The 25915-nt window shown below is 58.9% G+C and overlaps 1 protein-coding gene across 3 annotated transcripts in view; it reads left to right on the plus strand.

Annotated features, from left to right (window-relative positions):
* KCNK5 (potassium two pore domain channel subfamily K member 5) overlaps positions 1 to 25915 on the plus strand; it is a 41148-nt gene that overhangs the window by 9392 nt on the left and 5841 nt on the right. For all 3 annotated transcript variants that reach the window (XM_066359497.1, XM_066359499.1, XM_066359498.1), the window contains exons 2-3: positions 24040 to 24151; positions 25616 to 25782. In XM_066359497.1, coding sequence (XP_066215594.1) covers positions 24040 to 24151; positions 25616 to 25782 — 279 coding nt within the window. The remainder of the gene's footprint in view (positions 1 to 24039; positions 24152 to 25615; positions 25783 to 25915) is intronic.

Raw genomic sequence — 25915 nt, forward strand, 5'->3', positions numbered from 1 at the left:
CCGTGTTTCCTAGTGGTTGAGGACAGGCTTTTAGGTCGCCCCTGAGCGCCTGCTTCATTGGATGCCCGCGCGAGTGGACGCAGCTGCAGGAACGCATGGGCAGCTCACCCACTTCGTCCCCGTTGAACCTTTTAAGACCCACTCATTGTCCCCTTCTCCATTTGAGGGGTTTTACAGAACAAACAGCTCTCCCTTCGGGGGTCCAGCCCTCAACAGGAGTCCTCTTCTCTGTCCACTATCCCTTGCTTCACGGTCTTTCCCGAAACGCCTTTCTCCTGGGGTTCACAAGGTGGCCGGCGTGAGCGTATTTAGGAGGCCTGTCCCCGCAGGGCTGGCGGTGGAGGGGAGCTGTGCTTTCTGCTTTAAAGGAACTGGAGACGGAGCAGATATCCATCCAGCTCCCCCTACAGGAGGTGCTTCCGTCACGCGCACGCCCTGCGTAGGTCACGCGCACGCCCCGCGTAGGTCACGCGCACGCCCCGCGTACGTCACGCACACGTACGATGTGCCCAGGTCTATTTGAGACCTGCTGCAGAGAGAGAGTTTTGCCCCTGCCCTTTGGGGGGCAAAACTTCAGACAACAGACCGCAGAACCCAAGAAGGCAAATGAAGTGCTGGGGGGAGAGGTGGGGGGGACAGCACCCCTCTGCCTCCTCCTTGTGGAAACTTGTTTGATCTCCAGAGCCTTCTGAGAAGGAGCAGGAGGGAGGCTGGGCTGTCTGCATGGAGAAGGGCGTGTCCGCAGCTGGTATCTCTCTTGGCATGCCGGGAGCCAGTGCTGGGCCTTTTCTGCCCTCTGGCCCACCCTACAGGGCGCCCCTTCACACCTGACCAAGGGTGTTGGCCCAGGGGAGGCGGCAGGGGTGTCGCCTGCAGAGACATAGGCCCCCCACCTCGCTGTGTGGGCTCTGCAGACCCACCCTCCAAGGCTCCTTCCTGCAGCCTCTCTGGGCCTGCCTCTCTGAGGTCTGGCAGGGAAATGCCATCCCATTTGCCAGATGGAAAAACCGAGGCCTGGTGAGGAGCTGGGCACAGACTGTCGCTAGAACCAAGCTCAGGTTATAAAGGGGTTCCACGGGCCCAGGTCCAGAGAGCCTTTTTCTTCAGGGAGCCATTTGTCACGCTGCCTCTAATCCCCTTTGACGGGGCCCTTAAATCACAACCTTGCTGGTGGTGGTGGCGGACAGCGCTTGCCCAACGAACACTAACCGGTCTGCTGACTCCCTAACCTGCCCGCACGCCCCTTCCTGTCCTCCCGAGCACCCGCTTCCCCACCCACCTAGTGAGTTTCTCTGGGGCACGAGGCGAAATTCAGAGCCTCAGAAAGGCCAGAGCCTGGGGCAGAAATGATCCGATGCCTCCCCCAGGGAGTTTCCGGTCACAGGACGGCACTCCCCAAGGGTCTGCGCCCAGGAAGCTGTTGTTGGCTGGTTTCTTGGAGCCTGGGAGGCTGGTGTGGCTGGTGGCGGTGGGGTCAGGCGCTGGTCTCTCTGTAGCCCGGAGCGAAGGCCCAAGCCTTGTGAGGTTATGTAACTTTTCCAAGGTTGCCTTGCTCACCAGAGGCAGGGGAAGTACAATAAAAGAGTAATTAGAGCTAAGTGGGGCAATTAGGGAAAGTTTCTGGTAAGCATTGGCCACAAGAGCTGGGATAAAAGGTGATTGCCACACCTAATAGGTCCTCTGGTCACTGCCTGCAGTCAGGGGCCCTCAGAACCAGATCTGGACTCCCAGCTCAGAACAGCCTCCCCCCCCACACACACACCCATGGCTTGTCCCTGAGACAAAGGGCTGACACGCTCTCAGTGGCCCAGGTGGCCTGGACTCTGCTACTCGTGCGGTCCCGCCTCTCTGTGTCCCCTACCCCTCATCCCAGGAGCCTTGATACAGGCAGGAGGCCCAGCATGTCCACTAATCCCACAGGTGACAGGGCGGGGCCGGGGGGGGGGTGGCGGCACAGGGAGGCGTGACGACAGTCACAGCAGTAGGAACGTGAGCTGGCACCCAGGGGAGGGAAGGCTGTGTGGGCCAGGTGAGGGCCAGGGCCACGTCCCGCCGGCTCCCCGACGATGGTGGGTGGTGGGCTGCACGCTGTGGGGAGCCTCGTTTTGCAGATAAGGCGACAGAGATGGAGTCGCTGAGCCAAGGCCGCGCAGCCAGTGACTGGCCCGGGCCCAGGCTCTCTGCGTCCCGAGCGCTGCGGGGCCGCCTCTGTCTCATTTTAAACCCCGCGTGTCCTAGACCCGTGCCCGTCCTCCCAGCCTCGCCAAGCGGTACCAGCCAGTCCTCGGGACTGTTTTCTGCTGGGACCCCACTAGCTCCCGGCACCCCGGCACGCTCTGGCTCTCTCCGCTCGGCTCTGTGGGTCTGACACCACCGTTCCTGACCACATGGACTGTCTATAGCAGTGGTCCCCAACCTTTTTTGGGCCACGGACTGGTTTAATGTCAGAAAATATTTTCATGGACCAGCCTTTAGGGTGGGACGGATAAATGTATCACGTGACCAAAACAAGAGTGAGGCTTAGACGGATATAACAGGGAATCTGGTCATTTTTTAAAAATAAAACATCGTTCAGACTTAAATATAAATAAAACAGAAATAATGTAGGTTATTTATTCTTTCTTTGCAGACCAGTACCAAATGGCCCATGACCGCGGCCCGGGGGTTGGGGACCACTGGTCTATAGGTTTGTTTGCCATTGTCAGTGTGAAAAGTTTGAACGCAGGCACACCTGGGTTCTGGAAGTGGGCGCCACGCCTCAGAGAGCTGGGACTGTGGGCTCTGCCCCGCCCCTAGCCCCTGACCCCTGTTGCCCTTCATCAAGACCTAGCAGGCCCCTGACCCTTCCCGGCAGGATTTGTGGGTCAGGGGACCCAGAGAGTCTCGGGGGAAAAGGGAAGGGGAGACACAGTTGCCTCTCAGCCGTGGGGGGCCCTGCCTGCGTCTCATTATCTGTCACCTCCCCTAACAGCTACACCCACATCTGTGACAGGTCCTCCCGTTTGGGTTCCCCAGGGCTGACCCCCAGCAGGACACTGGCCTGCACCTTGGGAGGGAGTAGTTTGCCCTGGCCTCCGTCCTGGGGTGTGAGCGCTGCCCAGACCCTGGGCCTCCGTCCTGGGGTGTGAGCGCTGCCCAGACCCTGGGCCTCCGTCCTGGGGTGTGAGCGCTGCCCAGACCCTGGGCCTCCGTCCTGGGGTGTGAGCGCTGCCCAGACCCTGGGCCTCCGTCCTGGGGTGTGAGCGCTGCCCAGACCCTGGGCCTCCGTCCTGGGGTGTGAGCGCTGCCCAGACCCTGGGCCTCCGTCCTGGGGTGTGAGCGCTGCCCAGACCCTGGGCCTCTGTCCTGGGGTGTGAGCGCTGCCCAGACCCTGCCTGCACGGCCTGGGGTGTGAGCACTGCCCAGACCCTGGGCCTCTGTCCTGGGGTGTGAGCACTGCCCAGACCCTGCCTGCACGGCCTGGGGTGTGAGCGCTGCCCAGACCCTGCCGGCACGGCCTGGGCCGACGGGTGATTCCGCAGCAGGCCGGGGACCCCGGGGCGGGTCCTTCATGGGCTGAATGTTTCCTTTGGCTTGGGTGCCTTGTGTGTCTAGCACGGTTTCTTGCTCCTCCCATGCCCCGGATGCGGGATGGCACCTGTTCCCAGACCCTCTGCAGGAGAGAGAACAGCAGCGGCTTGTCCCTTCCCCGTCGCTCCTGTTCAAATAACACCCTTGCCTCCCAGGTCGTGGAATGCATCCTGACAGTGTTGGCTTTGGAAGGGCGCCCTGTCCCTTCTCAGCATCCAGGCCCCCTTGGAGCGGCGGGTGGAGGGCCGCCTGTCCCCGGGAGAAGTGCTGAGTGGGCTAAGTGGGGCAGGCTGTGCGGGAGTGTCTTGTCAGCAACCCCCGGGGAGCAGGAAAAGGGAGGGTGTCCTGATTATCAGCTTTTCAACACCCACCGCTCCCAGCCCCCGGATGCTGAACAGGGGCCCCAGATCTACTCACCAGTGTGGCCCAGTGGGGGACTAGAAGACAGAGCCAGCTGGGGCCTGGCGGGGCTGACGTGCTGTGTGACTAGGCCAGGTCACTGCCCCCACTCTGAGCCAAGGACTTGCTCACTCAGGCCAATTAGGCACCCGCTGTGCCATTTTTAAGGGTCTGGGGAGTTATGAGAAGGGTTAGATGTTATTCCAGTCTTGGCTGTTGGAGTGGGGCCATACACTGTATGTTATTAAGCAGGTTGTGACGTGCTGTAGGGGTCTCAGGCGCTCCAAGGGGGAGGTTTCCCTGACCCTGGACCTGGGGGTTGCCTTCCTTTGAGCCCTGTCATCCTCTGGGCACGAGGCCTTTGCCTTGTGTGCACTCCCCACCCCCTGTCCCACAAGGCCCTCAGCTTGTGCCCCATTGGATTCCAAACTTAGCACACTGAAGAGGGTAATTATTAATGAACATCCTGAACTGCGAGGCCGTGTACCCCCCTCCGTGGCCTTCCAGATGGGTCCACCTCCAGTCTGGAAACTGCCATCACGGCTCCTCCCAGCGAGGGGGCCTGCCAGGCCGGCCTCTGCCCCCCCTCTCCCCCAGCAAGCACTCTAGGCCTGTCCCCACCTCTCTGCCTCATGCGTGTGCAGTGCCCTCTTCCCTGGGGACGCTCTGTTCTCTTTCGGGACAGGTGGGTAGGTTGCCCGGTGAAGTGCGTCACATCTCCCTGGCGAGCATCTGTCTAGACCCAGGGCAGAATCCGCAGGGCATCTGGTCAGGGCCAGCTCGGACTCGCCAGGGGCACCTCTGGGTTCCTGCTCGAAGGCTGCCATGCTCACCAGGCAGGCTGGCTGGGGTCTGAGGGCTCCTCTTCTCGGAATGCCCGGTCTCCCGGCACCTGCTCTGGGTTGGGGTCGTTGCGTCCGTGGCATTCGCTTCTCCCGTCCTGCAGCTGGTCTCCCACCTGTGTGCACACTCCCCCACCACACCTCCGCGCTCCTCTGCATACACAGTTTATCCCCGGCTTCCCAGCTCACCCAGAGTTGGTGGGCCCCCGGCCTGTGGCATCAGGAGCCTCGGACAGCCTGCCGCGGGGCCGCGTGGTGCAGAAGCTGCCCAGGCCCTGGGGTGGGGGCGGTTTCTGGTGCCACGAGCCCGATGTGATGTTACACGAAAGCAAGCCCGGTGGAGGGCAGGCCCGTGTGGGCTCTCCAGGGCACAGTCAGAGAAGCCCCGACGGACAGCCAGCAGTGGGGCGCTGCCAGGTCGCGGACAGGGTTGTTGATGCCTTGCTCTTTCTCTGCCTCCCCAGTTTTCTGTAATGCTGTGGTATTGCTTTTAAAGCCAAGAAAGCTAATTTTCCTAAAGGGTAAGATCATGCATATGGCATTAGCCCCCTCTGTCTACGCTGGCCATTTATTTTATTTTATTTATTTATCTATCCATTTTAGAGGAGAGAGAGAGAGAGAGAGAGAGAGAGAGAGAGAGAGAAGGGGGAGGAGCAGGAAGCATCAACTCCCATATGTGCCTTGACTGGGCAAGCCCAGGGTTCTGAACTGGCGACCTCAGCGTTCCAGGTCAAAGCTTGATCCACTGCGCCACCACAGGTCAGACCTATGCCAGCCATTTTTAATGTACAAGGTGCACAGGCCACTGATAAACAGGGTTTTAACAGAACACCCTCTGAGAACTGGTGCCACCTGTGTAACCACTGCCCAGTCTGCTGTTATTTTTAAGTTTAGCTGTCAGAGTGGCGGCTTCCTGGGCAGCCACGCTGTTGCACTCCGGTGGGCAGGTCTCAGAGCCTGAGGAAACCGGGTGGGCTCTTCTCTGCGGACCAGGAAGTGAGAGCTTGGGCACGCCAGTGGACAGTCACCAAAAGAATGTGATTCTTCAGCCAGAGGCCTGTCAGAACCAGGAGGGCACCAGCAGCTGTCCCCAGTGTTGGGGGCAATGTCACCTGCATGGAGGGGACCCTCCAGAGATCCGTGGACAAGTATTCTATTGGTCTCTGTGTGCACCTAGCTCCTTGGGGGCCCAAGAAAATCCTGCCTTGCCTTTCACATTAACCACAGCAAAATGCATGCACGAGCAAGATTGGGGACCGCCCAGGACCAGGCAGGAGCCTGCTGTGGGCCTCGGCCGGCAGGTTGGGTCAACCTGAGGGCCCAGGGGAGGCAGACCCTGCCTAGGGGAGGGTTTGGGTAGTGACCACCCCCATGTCACTAGCTACCTTCATTAACAGGGGTCCCCAAACTATGGCCCACGGGCTGCATGCGGCCCCCTGAAGCTATTTATCCGGCCCCCCGTCGCACTTCCAGAGGGGGCACTTCTTTCATTGGTGGTCAGTGAGAGGTCGCAAAGCGCAGCGTGGCTCACGTACAGTACTACTTCCGGTGACGTGGGACGCACGCATCACGGCTCCGGAAGCGCGTCATATCACTTGTTACGGCTAGCAGTGACAAATATGGAACTGGACATTGACCATCTCATTAGCCAAAAGCAGGCCCATAGTTCCCATTGAAATACTGGTCAGTTTGTTGATTTAAATTTACTTGTTCTTTATTTTAAATATTGTATTTGTTCCCGTTTTGTTTTTTTACTTTAAAATAAGATATGTGCAGTGTGCATAGGGATTTGTTCATAGTTTTTTTTATAGTCCGGCCCTCCAACGGTCTGAGGGTCAGTGAACTGGCCCCCTGTGTAAAAAGTTTGGGGACCCCTGTTCATTAATATGTGATATAACTGACTATGGTGGCTGTTTAATTTTAAGTTAAAACTTGTAAAATTAAAGTTTAGGTCTTCAACCACACCAGCCACTTCTCATCAAAGGCTCAGTAGTCACAGGGGACTGCTTCAGGTCTAGAACATTCCGTCAGCACAGAGTTCTAACGGAAAGTGCTGGAGTTAGAATCGGTCAGCGAGGTTTCCGACGGCACGCAGGCCTCTCCGGGCGCCCCGTCAAATCGCAGGCCTGCTCCGGGGTGGGAAAGGGGAGGCCTGGCATGGCAGCCGTGGAGTGGGGAGGGTGTGCTGGGACCCCACAGGAGGGCTTTCCCCTCTCGCACCCACCGGGACACTTGCCAGCTTTCCCCAGGTGAGCACACCCACCGGTCCGGTTTACAGAAAGCGGAGTTCCCAGAGGCCTGTTGAGAGCCTTACCCTGTCTGCCCCATCCATCAGACTCAGATGAGGGTGTATTTGGCGGGAGGGTCATTCCTGGTGTCCCCAAACCCAGCGTCATTGGTCAGCCTTGGCTCCATTGTAGGTGAGACCAGGCTGTAGAAAGTGGATCCTTTTTCATGGGCCTCCCACTCAAAACGTGGGGTCCCAATTGTTTCTCGTTGCCCCCTCTAATGCCAGCCCCTCAGACCACCAGTCTGCGGCGAGGTGCGCACCCCTGTTCCCCAGTCCTTGCGAGGAAAGCCTTTCCCTAAGGTGCGGGTCATGGGTCAGGTGAAGCTGCTGGTCGCATGGGCACGTCTTCCCTTTGGCATGAGACCTGCGGATGTGTCATCCTGCCGCGAGCCTAGAAAGAGGAAGAAGAGGGTGGCCGACGAACGGGCAGGCTGTGCCTCCATGACCTCCGGGGCCCGCGCTGGGGCCTGGGCCGGGGGAGGCAGGGCTCTGACAGTGAGGGTCTGGAGGTGGGGTGGGCAGACTGCAGAGCAGGGAGAGCACCTGACTGGGAGACGGCTCCGGTCTAGCTCGGTCGTGGCTTTTGAGCCTCAGTTTCCCCACCTGTGTTTTGGGCTTCTCATCCTGTCTTGTTCCTCTTCGCTTGGACTGGAAGGGGGCATGCCGGGCGTCCCAGGGCCTGTCCCGGCCTCACCGTTGGTTTGCCTGCTGCCACCCCTGTCAGGTCACTCCTGGCTGCCTGCCTGTGTCTTGTTAGACAGCAAAGTCCTCCTGGACAGGCCTCTCTCTGTCTTACACTCCCTTGTTCTGCCCACAGCATCAGGACACATGGCTGGTGCTTGATCTATGAGCTACGTCAGGGGTCTCCAAACTACGGCCCGCGGGCCACATGCGGCCCCCTGAGGCCATTTATCCGGCCCCCGCCACACTTCTGGAAGTGGTACCTCTTTCATTGGTGGTCAGTGAGAGGAGCATAGTTCCCATTGAAATATTGGTCAGTTTGTTGATTTAAATTTACTTGTTCTTTATTTTAAATATTGTATTTGTTCTCGTTTTGTTTTTTTACTTTAAAATAAGATATGTGCAGTGTGCATAGGAATTTGTTCATAGTTTTTTTTTATAGTCCGGCCCTCCAACAGTCTGAGGGGACAGTGAACTGGCCCCCTGTGTAAAAAGTTTGGGGACCCCTGAGCTACGTCATACAAGGGAAGTTTGTCCATCACGCTGGTCCTATGCTTCTTTGGGTTAAATTAGGTTGGGTGGGCGGTTCTGTATGTGGGTGGCGGCTTGGTGCCTGGCCACAGGCAATGTTTGTAGTAGGCAGACAGTTTTGCCCACTGCTCCCAAGAGGGGAATGGCCCAGGTCCCCGGGGTGGGGAAGAGAGTACACTCATTGCCTTCTCCCCGGGAGATGATATATGCAGGAGGGAGGGGCAGGCTGTGTCCTGGATGCCCACTGCTAGGTCACTTGTTGGGCCCTCAGCAGCCCTGGATAAACGGTCCTCTCCGGACAAGCCTGAGGAGTGGCCACCCCACCTGCCACTCGCAGTGTTTCCCGGGAAACCGAGTTCTCCCAGGAACGGGATGCACTCCCTTGAGTGGGTCTCACTCTCCTGCCTGACCCTTGGGTGACTTGGAAGTCTGGTCACATTTACTTTTCTGCCTTCCGCCTTTCCCCTGGCCCCACACAGTGCCTTGGGACCCTGGAAGAAAGCCCACCCCAGGGTTGCCAGGGTTCAGAAGCTAGGAATGCCCGAGTCAGGAGCGTGTATGTCTAACTTGGCCGGTGTGCCTGCTTCGTGCTCCTCACGTTCACGTCCCACAAGCCTCCTCGGACCCATAACCCTGAGACCGGCGGGGGGGAGGCGGGAGGGTGAATGGAGGAACGGGGAGTAGCCGACGCGCAGGCCTGAGTGTCGAGTGCTCTGTGCTCTGCTGAGGACCCCCAGAGCCTGGTGGGCGTCAGGGGCTTGAGCAGCCTTGAGAACCAGAGCCTCTGTGGAGGAGGAAGAACGTGTGTGTGTGTGTGTGTGTGTGTGAGGGCCCTGTCCTGGGCCCCTGCCTCCGGCCCTTCGAAGTGGGGTTGTCTGGGTCAAGATTCTCCCTGCGCCGGCAAGAGATATCCGTTTCCTGTCACCCTGGCCTGTCCCCGGCCCCTGGGGCTGGGGGGCAGGAGGTTTCTCCGAGCCCTGCACCCCCCTCACCTCCGCCAGCCTCCCTGTGCTCGGAGGGCCGGCTGTACTTTTCCATACCTTCGGCACAAGACGGCTGTTTCTTCACCCTGGTCACGTCCACGCCCAGTGGCTCCGGGATGGGAGGGGTGCGGGGCAGACTCCTGGGCACCGTCCCTGCAGCACGCTGCTGGCCTAGAGCGGGCTCCCGTCCCCTTCCCACACTATTTGGGGGTCTACTCGGTGTCTCAGCCCTTGGATCCCCATCCCGATGGGGGCCGTGGGGGCCAGAGCCCCGGGGCAGCCGCCGTGCTGTGAGGTTTATGTCTGGAGTCTGCACGTGAGGGCAGAACTGCCTTTGCCTCTGGTCCACCGATTCCACTGGTGGGGCATCGTGGCCCTAGCTCCTGCCTCCAGCTGAGATTCAGTGGGGTCTGGTCTGGGATTTGGGGGCTGTCGAGGCAGAAGGCTCGACAAAGGCCCACAAAGGGTAGAGCACCCATCCCCAGATGCCTGTGCTGATTTGCCAGTAGTTCCTTGTACAGTTTACTCCAGAGGGGAGGGAGGCCGGCTGGTGTCCGTCTCTGGCTGGAGGCTGGACGACGGAAGGACCTGGGGCTTGGCCCGCAGCCACAGGCGCTGAGGTGAGAGTCCAGACAATAGGAAGGTTTGGAGGCAGGTGGTTTGGCCCTCAGGAGGATCCTTTGTGAGGAGGGGTGGGGTGGGGGTGGGCCTGGACGGAGGCAGAGGGCCAGGTTGGAGTGGGAAGGGTGGTTTGTGATAACCAGGCTGGGAGGTCACTTCATCGGAGTAGAGAAACCCAGCTGGCCTCCGCTGCTGCCGGCCTGACACCACTGCCCGGTACCCCCTGGGCTTTTAATTTTTTAATTAGTGAAGAGGTTTACAGTTTAACCATCACGTCATCCTAAACAAGTTATAATAAATGGGTAGGTTTTAATAACCCCTAATTATCAGAACTTCAGCCTTCAAGGATGGGCAGTTGACTTATTACCCAGAGCAGCCAGCCACAGGCGAGGGAGAAAGGACGGCAGGAAGGGGCAGGTGCGGAGGCCCCTTTCTGAGGCCCGGGGTGGGGACAGTTTGCTGGTGCTCCGGGTGCTCTACGGGGCAGGAGGTGGGAGGCCAGCCACCACCTCTGTAAGGGGTGAGTGTATGGAGATGGAACGAGTGTGGCAGGGGTCAGGGGTCAGGCACAGTTCTCCCCATGGGGGCGGGAGTCTGGGGTGTTGGCGGGGGGGCGTCCTGTCCACAGAACCCCCCAAGGAGGGCCAGGGACAGGGCTGGCAGCCACCAGGGAGCAGAGCCGTCTTCCTCCCCACTGCTGGAGAAGACCTGTGGCCTCACCGTGACCTCTCACCTGCCCCCCCCTCCCCACCCGCCTCCTTCCTCTGAAATCCCCATGGTTCCAAAGTCTACAGTGCAGCTGACTCACCGGGGCTGGCATCTCAGGTGGGGTAGGGTGAGAGGCCGGGCAAAGGCACTGAGGCAGAGCAACACCAAGCCATCAAGCCTAGGCTGCCCGCACCTGCCAGGACTGCCCGCTTCGTCCAGGGGAGCCAGAAGCCGTGCTAAACGCAACACGGCAACCACCTCTGTGCCCCAGAAGGGGTGATTGTGGAGGGCATACGTCTGGGAGACTCGGTCACTTATTTGGCAAATACTGAGCACCCACTGGTGCCAGGTTCTGTCCTGGGATGAGTGAAGTTTCTGCCCTCAGTGCTCAGTCTATTTGCCAGAGATGGAGGCCAGATAACAGATACTCATGAGAATGTCATGTGGTGATAAGTACTGTCCCGAGCCCTGGCCTTCCAGAAGTTGGTAGCCAGGGGGGAGGGGATTGCTGTCGACAGCCAGCCCAGCTCTCTGGTCCGCAGCTGTGGAGGTGCCCTGCGCAGCGGGCACAAAGCCAGGGGGCTGAGCTGGCCTCCCCAGCCCCCCGGTCCTCCCGCGTTCACTTTTCTGCCCAGCACCAAGCCTCGCATCGTTTCCAGCCCATTCGAGTCTTGGTAGCCCCACTTTCCAGGTGCAGAGAGTGAAGCTCAGAGACGGGAGAAGACATGCCCCCGTTGACCTTGCTGGTGGCTGGGAGAGCCGGGACTTGAACCCAGGTGTGCCAGCCCCAACGCCTCGGCCTTCCCCCCTCCACCCGGCGCTGCTGGTGCAGGGTCCCCGACGTGGTGTTTGTGAGATTTGGGGTGGGGCAGGCCATCCCGGCGGGGGTGCAGACCTGGGCTCCGGAGAGCAGGAAGCAGGCTGGCACCGGGCGGGGCAGCCGGGCTGGTGATGAACCAGATCTCCCTCAGGCCCTCAGCCCAGATGGCGAAATGGCAAGTCAGCAGTTGCCGTGACCTCCTTTGTGGCCCGCTCAAGGGCTGTTTTTAGAAACTTTGAGTGGCTGGTGACATCCTGGGGTTGCTTCCTTCACCTGCAAGGTTGGGGGTAAATCTAAGGCATCTCCGGGCGTTGGGGGCGGGTGGCGTAAGCGTGCGCTCATCCTTGCATAATGTCGAGATTAGATCGTGGGTGTGACGGCTCAGCCCTTTCGGAGCCCGGCATCACCGATCACCTGCGTCTGGCTGCTCCACTTTGGTTGGTGTTTCCTAGCCTGGTCCCAGGCGCAAGGCTGGACGGTCCGGTTATTTGGTAGGAAGGGCCCTCAACTGAGAGAGAAGGGGGGGCTCTTGGCTGGTTCTTCTCTGTACTTGGTCATCAGCTTGCTGTGTGACTTCTACCACGTCGCTCGCCCTCTCTGGTCAGTTTCCTCAGCTACAAAATGGGAATAGTGGTATCCATTCTGTCTGTCTCCCCTACAGAGTCTTAAGTCTCATGTGATTGGGGCCGGAGGAGGTTGTAGGCACGAAAGGTGCCTAGTGAATGTGGGGTTGGCGGGGAGGAGGGAGATGCTGACCCGCCGTCTCCTTCGTCAGTTACAGAGGAGTGGAATGGGGCCCAGAGAGGTTTGCCGTCTTGCTTAGAAAGGGCACCAGTCAGAAGCCAAACCCTATGCAAGGACCTCTCCTCCCTAATGACCCACACCCTTATGGAGAAGGAGGAGGGGGCTGCTCTGCCCACCTGATGCGCTCGAGGGGTCCTGGCTGAACAGTTTCCTGCCCCCACATTGTTGACCCACTGGTTGGGAGCCACCTCTTGGCATCAGTGAAAGCAGAATGATGTCATCAGACACTCCTAGGATCTCGATTCTGGGGGCAGGGAAGGGACCTGGCCATGAACCCAGCCCCCAGGACACAGCCTCCCAGGCCGGGAAGAGACACCCCCCGCCCCCCCAGCACAGGACTGGGACCAGGCAGTGGTGGTGAGTCGGGGTAGGGAAGCCACAGGTGGAAGAAGAAGGTCCCTCTTGTCATTTAAGTCTCTGGACCTCCTCCCACCCCCCCGGAGTCCTTCAGGAGATGATTCAGGGGTTTGAGAACATAGCTCCAGAGAGCCATCCGGTGGGTCTGTGTTTGTGTCAGAGGGGACTCTTTCTTACCCCCAGGGTCAGCTCTCAGGCAGTGGTGCTGCGGGCCTGGGACTGGACCCGAGAGGTCCCCTGTGTCCCCGTGCAGAGTTCCAATCCAGCTCATCCGCTGAGTCCTCCGGGCACCTGAGCCTGCCTGCTGAGCTCCCGTCCTGCGCCCGGTCCTCCGGGCGCCTGAGCCTGCCTGCTGAGCTCCCGTCCTGCGCCCAGACCCCACCCGCCAGCCTTCGGGGCTGCTCTTTAGCCGAACCTGGCGGCCCTCACAGGTCAGCCAGTTCCGCGCAGCTCAGAGCTCGACTCTCACGGGATGGGGTGCCCAGCTGCCAGGGGGTTACCGCTCCAGCCTGAGAACAATGGGGGCAGGGTCACCTCCTTTGTTTTCATTGTCCCTCCTGAGTGAGGACAGGGCTCCCGGGCCTGAGAAAGTCGGAAACCCAGAGGTTTCTGCTGAAAGCCTGCTCACCTCTGGCATGAGCTTGTCCCTGTGAGCGTGAGACCCTGGGCCCTGTGGAGACTGCTGAGAGATGGCCCAGGAGGGCAGGCCAGGGGAAGCCCAGAGGCGGACGGGAGGACAAGCAGACATCCATGACCTGTGCGCTGACTCCAGGGGCAGGCCGGACTCGGGCTGGCCTTGGGCCTCCCCCTGACAAGGGAAGATGACGGTGTGGGTCTAGGACAGTGGTTTTGAAATCGACTGTGTATATATTATTAGTGTCACTAGATTCCAGTGGGTGGGACCCAGGCATGAGTGTTTTTCTAGGCTCTCTCCCTCAGGATATCTTGATGTGCCTTCCAAGAAGCCGTAGTGGTGACCGTGACCCCTGTGGTGTGCGTCAGGGCGGGGATGGTGTCCCCATGTTCCCCCTCGCCTGATGAGGGTGCCAGGTTTCCGGGGTTGGGGGCAACAATATATCTTTCCTTCTGTTTTTTTCTAATGAGCGAGACAGAGACAGACAGGAAGGGAGAGAGATGAGAAGCATCAACTCGTAGCTACGGCACTTTAGTTGTTCATTGATTGCTTCTCATCTGTGCCTTGACCGGGGGTGGGGCTCCAGCACAGCCAGTGACTCCTTGCTCAAGCCAGCGACCTTGGGCTTCAAGTCAGTGACCTTGGGCTTCAAGTCAGTGACCTTGGGCTTCAAGCCAACGACCTTGGGCTTCAAATCAGTGACCTTGGGCTTCAAGCCAGCGACCTTGGGCTTCGAGTCAGTGACTTTGGGCTCAAACAGTGACCTTTGGGCTCAAGCTGGCAACCCCACGCTCCAGCTTGATGAGCCTGCACTCGAGTCGGTGACCTCAGGGTTTCACACCTGAGACCTCAGCACCCCAGGTCAGTGCTCTATCAACTGAGCCACCATTGGTCAGTCTCCTTCTACCTTCTAAAAGCGTTCTAATTAACCGGGTAGGAATTGGGGGGCAAATCTGAACATTTAACAAAGTCCCCGTTGCGATAGCGGAGGTCTGTTCTCCGTGGAGACGGGTTGCCCTGGCCCTCGGGTCCCCGCACCTGCCCCTGCCCCAACCCCGCCCCAGACACCCGCCCCTTCCCAGGGAGAGAGAGGGCCTGGGCGAGCTGCCTCTGCAGCTGGCACGGGTATCAGGGTGGCACCGCTGGGCCGTCGCCAGCACCCTGCTTATAAACCGGGCCTGCCTCTGAGCCACACCCTGGTCACCTGGGCTGAGGGGGGAGGGCAGCGAATGCCGCGGATGCCTTCCCTCTGTCCTCAGATCCTCCCTCCTGCAGGGAGACGGGAGGCTGAGCCCGGGGCCCAGCCCGGCGCCCACACTAAGGCAGCAGCCGCGCGTCAGAACCGCCCCAGGAGCTTGTGGCCCGGGGCCCGGGGCCGGGCATCCTCCTAGCCGGAACTGAGAGCCGCTGCCCTAGTGGCCGTGTGGGGTGTCTAAGGTCCCCAAGGCCTCGGTTTCCTCATCTGAAAACAGTCCCAGCACCCCTCCCTGGCCCTCCCACAATTCGCCTTAAGAGAAAACTCGGGCAGTTGAGTCAGAGTAGAGAGCGAGGCAGTGGGGATAACTGAGGGCTTAGCTGACAGAGTTCAAACTCTAATTTGTCTCGGGAATGAGCTAGCAGGTGCTCACCTTCTCTGCAAGGTCCAATGGACCTGCCAGCCGCCCCCAAAGGATGGAGGGCCTGCCCGCCACCCCCTCAGAGGGAGGATGGCTGGATGGGGACCAACAGCCGTACCCACGAGCCCCTCAGCCCACTCCCCCTTCGCAAACTGCAGCAGGGTGTTGGGGGGACCTGGGGTCCTCCCCCGGCACCGTTTATGTTTTCACGAATTCTTGGTGTTAAAGAATTTGGAAACCATCGTTTCAAATAAGCCCAAGTTGCAAAGAGTTGCTTGAAAATTGCCTGTGATGGCTTTGCTACACTCTCCACTTCTGTCTGTCCTGTTCAGATCTCCCCGAACCCACTCATGGTGGGGCCGCCGGCACTGAGGGGTTCTTTGTTAGAGACAAGAGGGACACAGGGACAGACTTGGACACACACATAGCGCCAAGCCCACGGGCTGGGAAGGAGGTGCGGGTGGGCATTGGCTGCCTTGTGAGGCTGAGGCAGCCATCGGGGAGGTTAGGACCGGGGTTCCGAGAAGTCTGCATGGTCCCTGGGTCACCAGGAGAACACAACGCGGGGGCAGGGCGCACCGGTGCATGGCCGTGTTCCCGGCAGCCGGCCGGCCGTGATGGGCTATGCAGCGACCTGTCCCAGGTGGCCAGGAGCTCTGGGTGACGGAGTGCAGGAGAGATGGGCCTTGTGAGGGGTGGGGCAGGACATTTTAGGGGTGCCTCTGTCTCCCCGGCCTCTGCTGCCTCCAGGGAGAGCCATTTAACACGCACACCCCTTTTCCACAGGTCGCTGGACTCCAGCTGTCCAGTGGCTCCGGAACACCTGGGGAACAACTCCTGAGCCTTAGTTTTCTGGCCACCCAGGAATTTTTTTTGGTCCTCCTCTGTATTGGAGAAGTCGCCCCATGGCCTGAGAAGGCAGACTGACCAGACTGAGGAAAGACAGCTTTGACTGCTGGACGGGGACAGTTGGGAAGAGGCGGCAGGTGCGAGGAAGTCTGGGGACAGTGTCCCTGTTCCCACCTACGCCTGCCCTCCAGTGCCGGGAAGTAAAGCCCTCTGATTTATCCTTGGGGGCCAGCGTTCCTTCCCCCGGGTCTCAGGTCCCTGCAGGGCCTGGCTTCCTGACAAGCACATATGATGGATCAGATCGTGGCTCTGACTGCTGGTACATTTACTCAGCGCTGACGATGTTTTGGGTACTTTCCATATGTTCAGAGTAGGTGTTAGTTTTGGCAGATGGCGAGACAGAGCCTGGGTGCCAGCCATCAGGAGACTCTAGCCTCACACCCAGGCCAGGCCTGTGTTTCCACGAGCCTCTGCCTGGAAGAGGTCACCGGTCTGCCTGTGCCAGAGGGCCATGTCCCCCCTCCCCCATTCACTTTCCTTTTTCTGTTCTCTTGGGGAGTTTCCGGAGAGAAGAGGCCTTCATTTCCTGCAGGAAGGATAGTCCCTCCTGTCACCGCGGCCACCCCAAGGACTCTCCCAGCCCGCTGCCTCTCGCTCTGCCCACTTGGACAAGGGACAACCTGTCTGACTCCCTCATCGGACCCCTTCCCCACCCCCCAGCCTCCAGGACCTTTAGCCCCTGCCCCCCTGCCCTCTCTGTTGATACAGCCTGGTGAACAGTCCCCTCCCCTCCCCCCTGACACCAGTCGGCTGCTGCTGGCTTCGGCAGCCCCTGCCTCCATCCCCGGACCCTGCCAGCCCCAGTCAGGCTGGGGTCGGACTCTACTTCCCACCTTCTTGCTGGGTAAAGGCTTCTTCCACCTTGTTGCTGGTGAATTAGTTGAACCCAACCCAGATGCTGGGAAGGTCTGAGAAGGAAGGACCTTACAAGATGAGTTACTTCAGGCTAGAGAACAAACCCTCATTCATGCAGATTAACTAACTCACTCACTCGTTTAACGAATAATTTATTGAGCACCTACTACGTGTGCCTGGCAGTGTTCTAGGCTCTGGGAAAAGAGTAGTGGGAAAGAAAGCAGAAAACAACCGTGCCCTTGTGGAGTGTACCTTCTAAGGGAGGCTCCCTTCCTGTGGACGCGTCCCTTGCAATGGCCTGCAAGTTGTGCTCCAGAGACCTGGCTCCATTCCTGGTAGCTCAAAAGCTCCCTTGTCCCTCCCTCCCCCACACCTGTCCAGCCCCAGCTCTGAATAGCAGCAGTGTGACCTTGGGCAAGGTACCTAGTTAGCCTCTGGGCCTCCTTTTCCTCATCAGTAAATGAGGCTACAGTAGTCATTCCCCCTCCCCCTTATTCACGGTTTCGCTTTCTGCAGTTTTACACTCACGGTCAACCACGGCCCAAAAATATTACATGGAAAATTCCAAAAATAAACAGTTCATAAATTGCGTGGCATTTTGAGCAGCATGATACAAGCCCACGTCATCCAGCTCTGTCCTGCCTGGAACATGAGTCATGCCCTGGTCCGGAGGATCCACGCTGTGTGATCCCCACCTGTTAGTCACTGAGTAGCCATTCAGGTCATCAGATAGACTGTCGTGTGTGCGAGGTGCCTGTGCTCAACACCCTTACCTTAGTCCTTAGTGAATAATGGCCCCAGAGCTCAGGAGTGGCGATGCTGGCAGCTCAGTTCTGCCAAACAGAAGCGGTACTGGGCTTCTTTTAAGCGAAAAAAGTGCTCGTGTAGGGAAAACAGGGTCGACTTAGGTTTCGGTGCCAGCCATGGTTTCTGGCATCCACTGGGGGTCTTGGGACGGATTCACCTCGTATGAGGGGCTGCTGTACGTAGGACCTACGCTATAGGTTGTGGAGGTTTCCGCCAGCTGAGTTCCAGTGGTCTGGTCGGGGCCTGTCCTCTATAATTAAGTGAGCACTTATCACGAGTACTCAAATAACAGCTATTTTATAATCTGCGATAGGAGCATTAATCAGCCATGCCCCACCCACCTCAGCAGGTGGCCGGGAGGGCTAGGTGAGAGGAACCATAAAGGTTCTTCCTGGGCTGCCAAGCCCCGTACACGGGGCAAGGAGCGTTGCTTCACCTTCCAAGCCAGGGGGGACCAAGCGAGCTTAGACGGAACGGGCTAAGGATGCAGGCAGCCCGGGACGGTGAGGGACGGTGGGCGCGCGAACCGCCGACAGTCCGTGGGCAGTGGAGGCCAGCATTGAGGGGGCTGGGGGCTGCCCGTCCAGCAGGAAGGGGCTCTGAGGCCTGAGTGGTAGCCCCTGCTGTGTGTGTGACGGCCGGGCTGCCGCGGGCACTGGAGGCAGGATGGGAGTAGCCCATGGGTGCCGGACAGGCTGCCAGCCTTCTGCCCGGTGACCGGAAAGGCCCCACCTCAGCCCCGGCTGCCCTGCCCGAAGGTGGGCACTGTCTCCCGATTCCCTGCGTGTGCCTCCTCTGGCCCTGCCCGCGTGGCCCGTTGAATCTCTCTCTCCGGGGAGAGGGGACGCGCAGCGGCCTCCGCGTGGGAAACCCTGGGCCCCGGGGATGCGATGTTGTTGCCCGGGAACCCGGAATTCACGGACAGTGAGAGATCCCAGGAGGGTGGGGTGAGGGCCGCTGGGTGGCCGGAGCCGGGATCTCACTCGCCTCCTGGAAGGCCGGCTGGAAATGCTAAGCGCAGTCACTGGACCGACTGGTTCTAGCGCAGTGTTTTCTCAGCTGGCGCGAAGGGGTGGAAGTTGCCCGGCCAGCCTCCGTCCTGTGCCCTGTGGGAAGTGGGTAGGCTCGCAGTGTCCTGGGCCGGCTCGGGCCCAGACGGGCAGGGCTCTTCCCCGCGGCTTCATTGCTCCGAGCAAGCACCCTGACCTTCGGCTACTTACTTCACCTCCAAGCCTTAAAACCCTCATTTGTAAAATGGAGAAAAAAAAATGATGGTTTTGTCGCAGCACGATTCAGTTCTCATGAAACAAGCTAAAGGCTTGTGAAGTTTGCTTTAGCACCTAACACTTGTCGCATAGGAAGCCCCCCATCAATTATAGCTGCTTTATTAGGAGGGTGATGGAGGAGGCCACGGGGAGCCCTGTTCCGTCCCCCAAACAAGAGCCGGGCCTGGGCAGCGAGCAGGGTCTCTCCCCCTCGTCGCTCTCCCGGGTTCTGTGGAAAAGGAAAATATTGTCTTGTGTGCATTTGGGAGCCAAGTTAAAGAATCCCGCCAGTGAGCAGGGGCCACCTCCTCCCGCGAAAGCTGTTTCCCTAACCCTGCAGGGACAGGACGCCAGGTCTAACTGGATGTTAGCCTGCCCACCCCACCCCCACACCCCTCTCCCTAATCCAGGGATGACCTCGGCCTGGGCCAGCCCCTCTGCTCTGGGAGACCTCTCCTCCACAGCCTGCGTGACCCTGACCGTCCCCAGTGTGGCATCCTGACCAGGGCCGCAGTGCCGCGTGGTAGGAACACAGAACAGGCACCCCAGCTCCCACTGGGGCCTCTGCTCCCAGGCCTCGCTGTTCTCCCCCGCCGGTGACGCCCGGTGGAGTCGCAGGAGGAGCCCGGAGGATTGGCCACACCGAAGCCCAGAGGGTGTCTGACATACGGCACACGGAGCCAGGCTGGTTCTCGGGACTCGTGGGCAGAGTGGGGACGACCACAGCTGTGCTGGGGGCGCTGGGCGCGCGGGGGCAGACGGAGCAGCGGAGGGAGGGAGGTGGGAACTGTGCTGACTGGCACCCAGCAGCCTAGAACCCACCCACCCGATCCTGCCACTTAACCTGTCAGCCTGTTTCCCCACTTAACCAGCAGGCGGGAGTCCTAGAACCCACCCCCCCGATCCTGCCACTTAACCTGTCAGCCTCTCTCCCCACTTAACCAGCAGGCGGGAGTCCTAGAACCCACCCCCCCGATCCTGCCACTTAACCTGTCAGCCTCTCTCCCCACTTAACCAGCAGGCGGGAGTCCTGCCACTGGCTTGTTCTGAGGGTCAGTGGTGCTTCTCGCCCTGGGGGTGTGAGGCCTTCCAGAATGCCCCTTGTGCCTGTCCCTCTCTGGGTGACCATGAGGGACAACGGAGATCACGTATCAGTGGCTCCCTGATAACCTAGGGCCAGAGGCAGAGGCTGTGCCCTACAGGGCACCCTGTCTCAGGGTGAAGGGCAGGAAACCCCGCTTTTCAGCCGCAAAGCCCCCAACGGCAACGCCCTCTTTGGTCGCCTGTTTTGCCAGCTCTTACGCTTGATGCCTCCTTAGCACTTACTAAGTGACTCCCCAGTCGCCGCTCACCGGTGGCAGCCAGTTCTCTCAGTGGGAGTGGTGTCGGCGTGGTGGGTGGGCTGTCCTGTGACTGGCAGGGCATTTCGCCTCTCTGGTCCCTGCCCACTTGATGTCAGCAGCACCCCCGCCACCCCTGGGAGGGATTTCATCTCTGCGCCGTGCTATCCCTGGTGCCCGAACGGTGCCCAGCACAGTGCTCCCCGCACCAGGCTGCATATCTAACACTTCCGGAGTGTACCAGCACCCCCCCACCCCCCACCCCACTGCCCAGCTGAGGACCCCTGCTCTAGCCACACCTTCGCCATCTCTGATGTACGGGACTCACCCTTGGTCCCAGGGGTCCCCAAACTTTTTACACAGGGGACCAGTTCACTGTCCCTCAGACCATTGGAGGGCCGCCACATACAGTGCTCCTCTCACTGACCACCAATGAAAGAGGTGCCCCTTCTGGAAGTGTGGTGGGGGGCCGGATAAATGGCCTCAGGGGGCCACATGTGGCCCGCGGGCCCTAGTTTGGGGAAGCCTGGCCCTAGACCCTTTGTTATTGGAAATGGACAACTGCCAGGGGCAGTCTCTTCTGAGTTAGCTAAGAAAGCGCCCCCTGCTCCCTCTCGGACCTTGGCCTGTTGGTGGACACTTTGGTTAGTTACCATATCCTGTGAAGTCACTCAGAATGGGGCAGAGTGCCCACTGCCCGCTGTGTGGCCTGACCTCGAGAGAACCATGGGCCTGTTACCCCCAGCCCTGCAGAACAGGTAATGTGTGGATGTGGCCTGAGATGTATTTACCTTTCTCTGGGCGGCCACCCTAGTGTTTGCTGGTTTGTGCTCGGCTGGAAACCAAGGACTTTTCCCTCTGGTCCTATATTGGTCTTTTCCAACCCAAAGTGTAAGACATGAAAATTTAAAAAAGACATTCATATCTTGTCAGTTTGGGCTCAGGTTTCAAGTACAGATGGTTTTGAGTCCTCAGCTGCCATTGCCGCGTGTGGGTCAGCCATCGTCCCATCCCAGCCTGTCCCCCGTATTGCGTCCTTGGTGTGTTGGTGATTAAAATATTGACGAGGCCAGGCCTTTGGCCTGATCATGGAGACCACAGGCCAAGTTGATAATGATCAATATGTCTTGTGGTTGTTTCCCTGCCTTCAAATGGACCCAAATTAATCCCAGCTCTTTACCACCACCCCCGCCCACTTTCTCTGTTTTGTCCACATGAATGTCTTTAAACCCGTGCCTTCAGCTGCCTCGCGAAATCTAGATCTACTGCATTCCACCCAACTTCAAAGCATCGCAACCCCTTCGGAGCTGCGGAGATGCACTTAGCTGAGCGTGACCCGTTCCTTTCGTTCTTGGTGACCCTGTTTTCTTGGTGACCCCGTGTTCTTGGTGACCCCGTGCCGGCTCCCAGGGCCCTCCACTTCCTCTCCGGGTCTCCAGAACGTTCTGCCCCGGCAAAGTCTGCAGCAGTTCATGTTGGAGTTTCCAGGATCCACCCCTTTTTGTTGTTGTTGTTGTTGTTTGTAAGAGAATAGAGGTAGCTGGTCTCCCGAAATCTTTTTCTGTTCCCGGCGATTCCACGGGGACGACCAGAGGTGGCAGGTCAGGCGCGTCCTTCCCTGGTCAGCAGGACGGTTCCCGCCGGAAGGTGTCCCTGTGTGCCCTCTCCATCTCTGGAAGTTCACCGTGCCCTCCCCGCTCCCCTCTGAGACGGATGTCTGAGGGGTTCTGCGCTCTCTGCCATCTGCTGGACATGAGGGCACAGCCTCATTCTCCGGCTTCCTTGATGTCCCTTTTCAGGGAAACTTTGGGTGGGCCTTCATGTCTCAGCTCTCCTGTTGGCCCATTCATATTGAAATGTCCCGGTGTTGTCACACGCACGTGGCCTGGCCAGCTTGACGGCCAGCTCTCTGCGGGCAGGGCTGACGGCACGGCAGCCTCTCCACGTGGCTGCCCCACGGCCTGCCAAGATACGCTCTGCGCATGCTGTGGGGGGGGGGGGGGCAAGCAGCAAGCAAGGTAGTGTGATGGCCTGTCAGGCAAGCATGGCATCATGGGAAATTCTTTATAGCATCTGCAGATCCACATACACGGACTTGCAGCTCCTGCTGCAGACTGCACCTTCCTTCAGAGCAACCTGCCCCTTCCCCGTCTCCCACCAAATGTTAGTCATGCCGCAGGTGGATTAAAGCTATGGTTTTTCTGTCTTTCCCTCGCTTCCATTCCTTTCTGTCTCCCACCAGCCCTAGGCTTGACTTTTATAGGGACTATGGCTGAACTCCCGGCATGTGGACTGGATGGGGCATCCTGGGACCCCCTCCCTCCTTGGGGGCAGAACTGGAGCCCCAGACTCGGAGCAGATCCTGGCCCTGTGAGCTGCCCTCTGGGGTCCAGCCTCCGGCATGGCATCAGAGATTACGGTCCAGGGGGCAGAACGGAAGGACGGGCCAAGGGCAGGGTCTGGTCAGGTGGAAACAGGTTGGGCAGCTCTCCGTGCTCCTGGAACAGATAAGGCCTCCCCCAGGAGCTTCTCCTGGACTTCCCCAGGCGACCTCCCCGCCCCGCCCACAGCCCACAGTTGCTGGGAGCTCTCTGGGGACTGCCAGCACCGTATTGAGTCACCCAGAAATGTATACACTAATGATCTGTCCTGTCCCAGATGTTGAAACTGCTCGGCCCAGAGCTGAGATAAAGGGCTCCAGAGAAGGGGTGGGGGAGGGGAGGAGCCCATAGGGGGAGAGGATGGAGACCCAGACACAGGGCAAAGGGGACCTTGGAGGGCAGATCCCAGAGGACGCTGAGCCCAAGAGGAAACCTTGGCAGGTGTCCTGACAGTGGGGGTGGAGGGTGGGGAAGGGTCCCTGGCAGGCCAGCCCTGCAGTAGAACACTCCTCTGTGGAGAGCTGGGAACGGCGTGCGGGCCCTCCTGTGTGCTGCCGTCACACCTGTCCTCTCGAAGAGGCCGGGCCGTCTGCTGCAGTGGTTCTCAAAGTGTGGTCCCTGGACCAGTAGCTTCAGCATCACCTGGGAACTTGTCAGGAAGGGAAGTTCTTGGCCCCCTTCCCAGACCTCCCGAATCAGAGGCTCGGGATTGACAAGCTCTCTGGCTGATTCTGGTGCATGTGAGTAAGTTTGGGAAGCACTGGCTCGGGTAGAGGGGCGACTTGGGAGCAGACTGCCTGGGTTCGTTCAGATGGTACACAACGTTACAAGGGCTGGACTTGCGACTCTTTGACTTGATGGTGGTGTGAAAGCGATAATGCATTCAGTAGAAACTGTACTTCGAATTTTGAATTTTGAGCCTTCCCGGGGCTAGTGATAGACGGCACAGTCCTCTCTCGCGATGCTGGGCAGCAGCCGCGAGCCGCGCGCCCCAGCCGGCCCCATGGCCACGAGGGCCAACCACCACCTCCGCAGTGCCCAGTGCTGCCGGTGCTGCTTGGATACTGTGTTCTGAGCACGTTTCAGGTGGGTTAGGCTAAGCTGGGATGTTCGGTAGGTTAGGTGCGTGAAATGCATTTGTCAAAAAGATTTTATTTGTTGATTTCAGAAAGAGGAGAGAGAGAAAGAGCCAGATGGGAGGGTAGGAGGGGAGAACAAGAAGCATCAACTCACAGTTGCTTCCCGTGTGTGCTTTGATCGGGCCAGCCTGAGGCTTCGAACCGGCGACCTCAGCATTCCAGGTTGAGGCCCTATCCACTAGGCCACCACAGGTCAGGCTAAGTGCATTTTTTGACTTGCGAACTTACAGTGGGCTTATTGGGACGCAAGCCCATCATAAGCTGAAGAGCAGCTGTACTTAATAGCTAGCTGTGTGACCTTGGACAAATTGCTTAACCTCTCTGATCCTCTATAAAACGTTTCATCATCTATTAAATGGAGACAATAATGTCCCTTGTTATTGTGATGATTAAATGAGAATGTTTACAAGGAATTGAACACAGTGCCGTCACTTAGAAAGCATTTGTTGGTTTGGCCTCCTTTGACCTTCACTGTCCCCCTTTGTAGGTAGTATCTGATGCCGCAGGACAGGGCGTGGCCATCACAGGGAACCAGACCTTCAACAACTGGAACTGGCCCAATGCAATGATTTTTGCAGCCACCGTCATCACTACCATCGGTGAGTCTTCTGGGACCTTGGGAATGCCCACTTCCACGCCCTCGCTCCCCAGAACTTTGGAGGCGTGCAGTTCTGGTCCCACGGCCTTGTCCAGCTAAACTCGTGTCAGCTGCAGCCTGTCCTTCTGAGACTTTTCCTGGGGGGAGTTGTCAATCCTTGGTGACTGGCCATGCCTGGGAGACTGTGTTCAGGAGTCCCGACCTGGGCTCTCAAACCAGAAACGACACGGCCTGGCAGTCGGAGCCATGCAGGAGGTGGTTGAGCAGGTAGGTTGCTCACTGTGCAGACCAAGCCCCTGCCTGCTCGCCCGGCTGGGTGTCTGTCCTGGTTATCTACGGATGGCTGCAGAGCCAGCCACCCCAGAGGACAGTAACTAAAAGCATAACTTCTCATCTTGCGCCGTCCTGGGAGTTGACCAGTCACGACTGGCCGGTTCTTGCTTGAGGCCTCTCCGGCAGTGGCCGTTGGGGTGGCTGGCGCCAGGCTTGTCTGAAAGCCTCACTGGCGGACATTCCCTGAGTCTTCTTCCATCACAAGTGATGGGCGATACTGGCTGAGGGGCTGGGAGCACAGCCGGGGGGGAAAACACAGAGGCGCGGTCATCTCACAGTGTGGCATCTGGATTCCGGGAGGGACGGTCCCCAAGGGATCAAAGGGAGAAGCGGCAGTGTTCTTAGACTGAGCCTGTCTGTCCATTGTCACCGGTCAAGCACGTCACTCAATCCCAGGTTCAGAGGGAGGGCAGTTAGACGCCAGGTTGACGTGAGCAGCCGCAGGGTCGCATAAGACGGGATGGAATAAAGAGTGTCCGTCTTTGGGGACCATCTAGGGGTGTCTTCCAGAGATGACGGTGGAGGCTGTCTGCCTGCCAGTCACGGAGCCCGCAGTCAGACGGCAGAGGCACAGCCCGTGCCATCGTAATTGCCCGGAAGCGATCATGATCATGGGGTGATCAAGGGAATGTATTTCCTAAGGAAATATATTATATTGCTCTATCACAGGGGTCGGGAACCTATGGCTCGAGAGCCAGATGTGGCTCTTTTGATGGCTGCATCTGGCTCACAGACAAATCTTTAATAAAAAAAATAATAACGTTAAAAATATAAAACATTCTCATGTATTACAATCCATTCATTTCCTACCGCTCATGTTCATGGTTGCGGGTGGCTGGAGCCAATCACAGCTGTCCTCTGGGACAACACCAAATTTTTATTGGATAATGCGTAACGTACACAGGTTGTTGAATGGCTCTCACGGAATTATTAATACATTTTAAAATATGTGGCGTTCATAGCTCTCTCAGCCAAAAAGGTTCCCGACCCCTAATCTATCATCAAGTGATCTGAGAGCACGGGCCTCCCTCAAGCTGTGTGTGTGTGTGATGGAGGCAGGGGCCACTCTGAGCCTGGCCCCGTGCCTCCCGGCTATGGTTCTATTCTTAACTCGACTTCTCTTCTTCCTCAGGCTATGGCAATGTAGCCCCCAAGACCCCCGCTGGGCGGCTCTTCTGTGTCTTCTATGGTCTCTTCGGGGTGCCACTCTGCCTGACGTGGATCAGCGCCCTGGGCAAGTTCTTCGGAGGACGAGCAAAGCGGCTGGGCCAGTTCCTCACCAAGAGAGGCGTGAGCCTGGTGTGTCCCCAACCCCGGGTGTTGGGCAGAGACGGGGGAGCCTGGCAGGAGGTGGGGGCGGGTGGGAAAGATCCAAGAACTGGACAGAGGTGTTCGATGGCTGTTTCAGAACCCCCTGCCCTCCTGGGCTGGG

The sequence above is a fragment of the Saccopteryx leptura genome, chromosome 1 (genome assembly GCF_036850995.1).
Source record: "Saccopteryx leptura isolate mSacLep1 chromosome 1, mSacLep1_pri_phased_curated, whole genome shotgun sequence".
Lineage (NCBI taxonomy): Eukaryota > Metazoa > Chordata > Mammalia > Chiroptera > Emballonuridae > Saccopteryx > Saccopteryx leptura.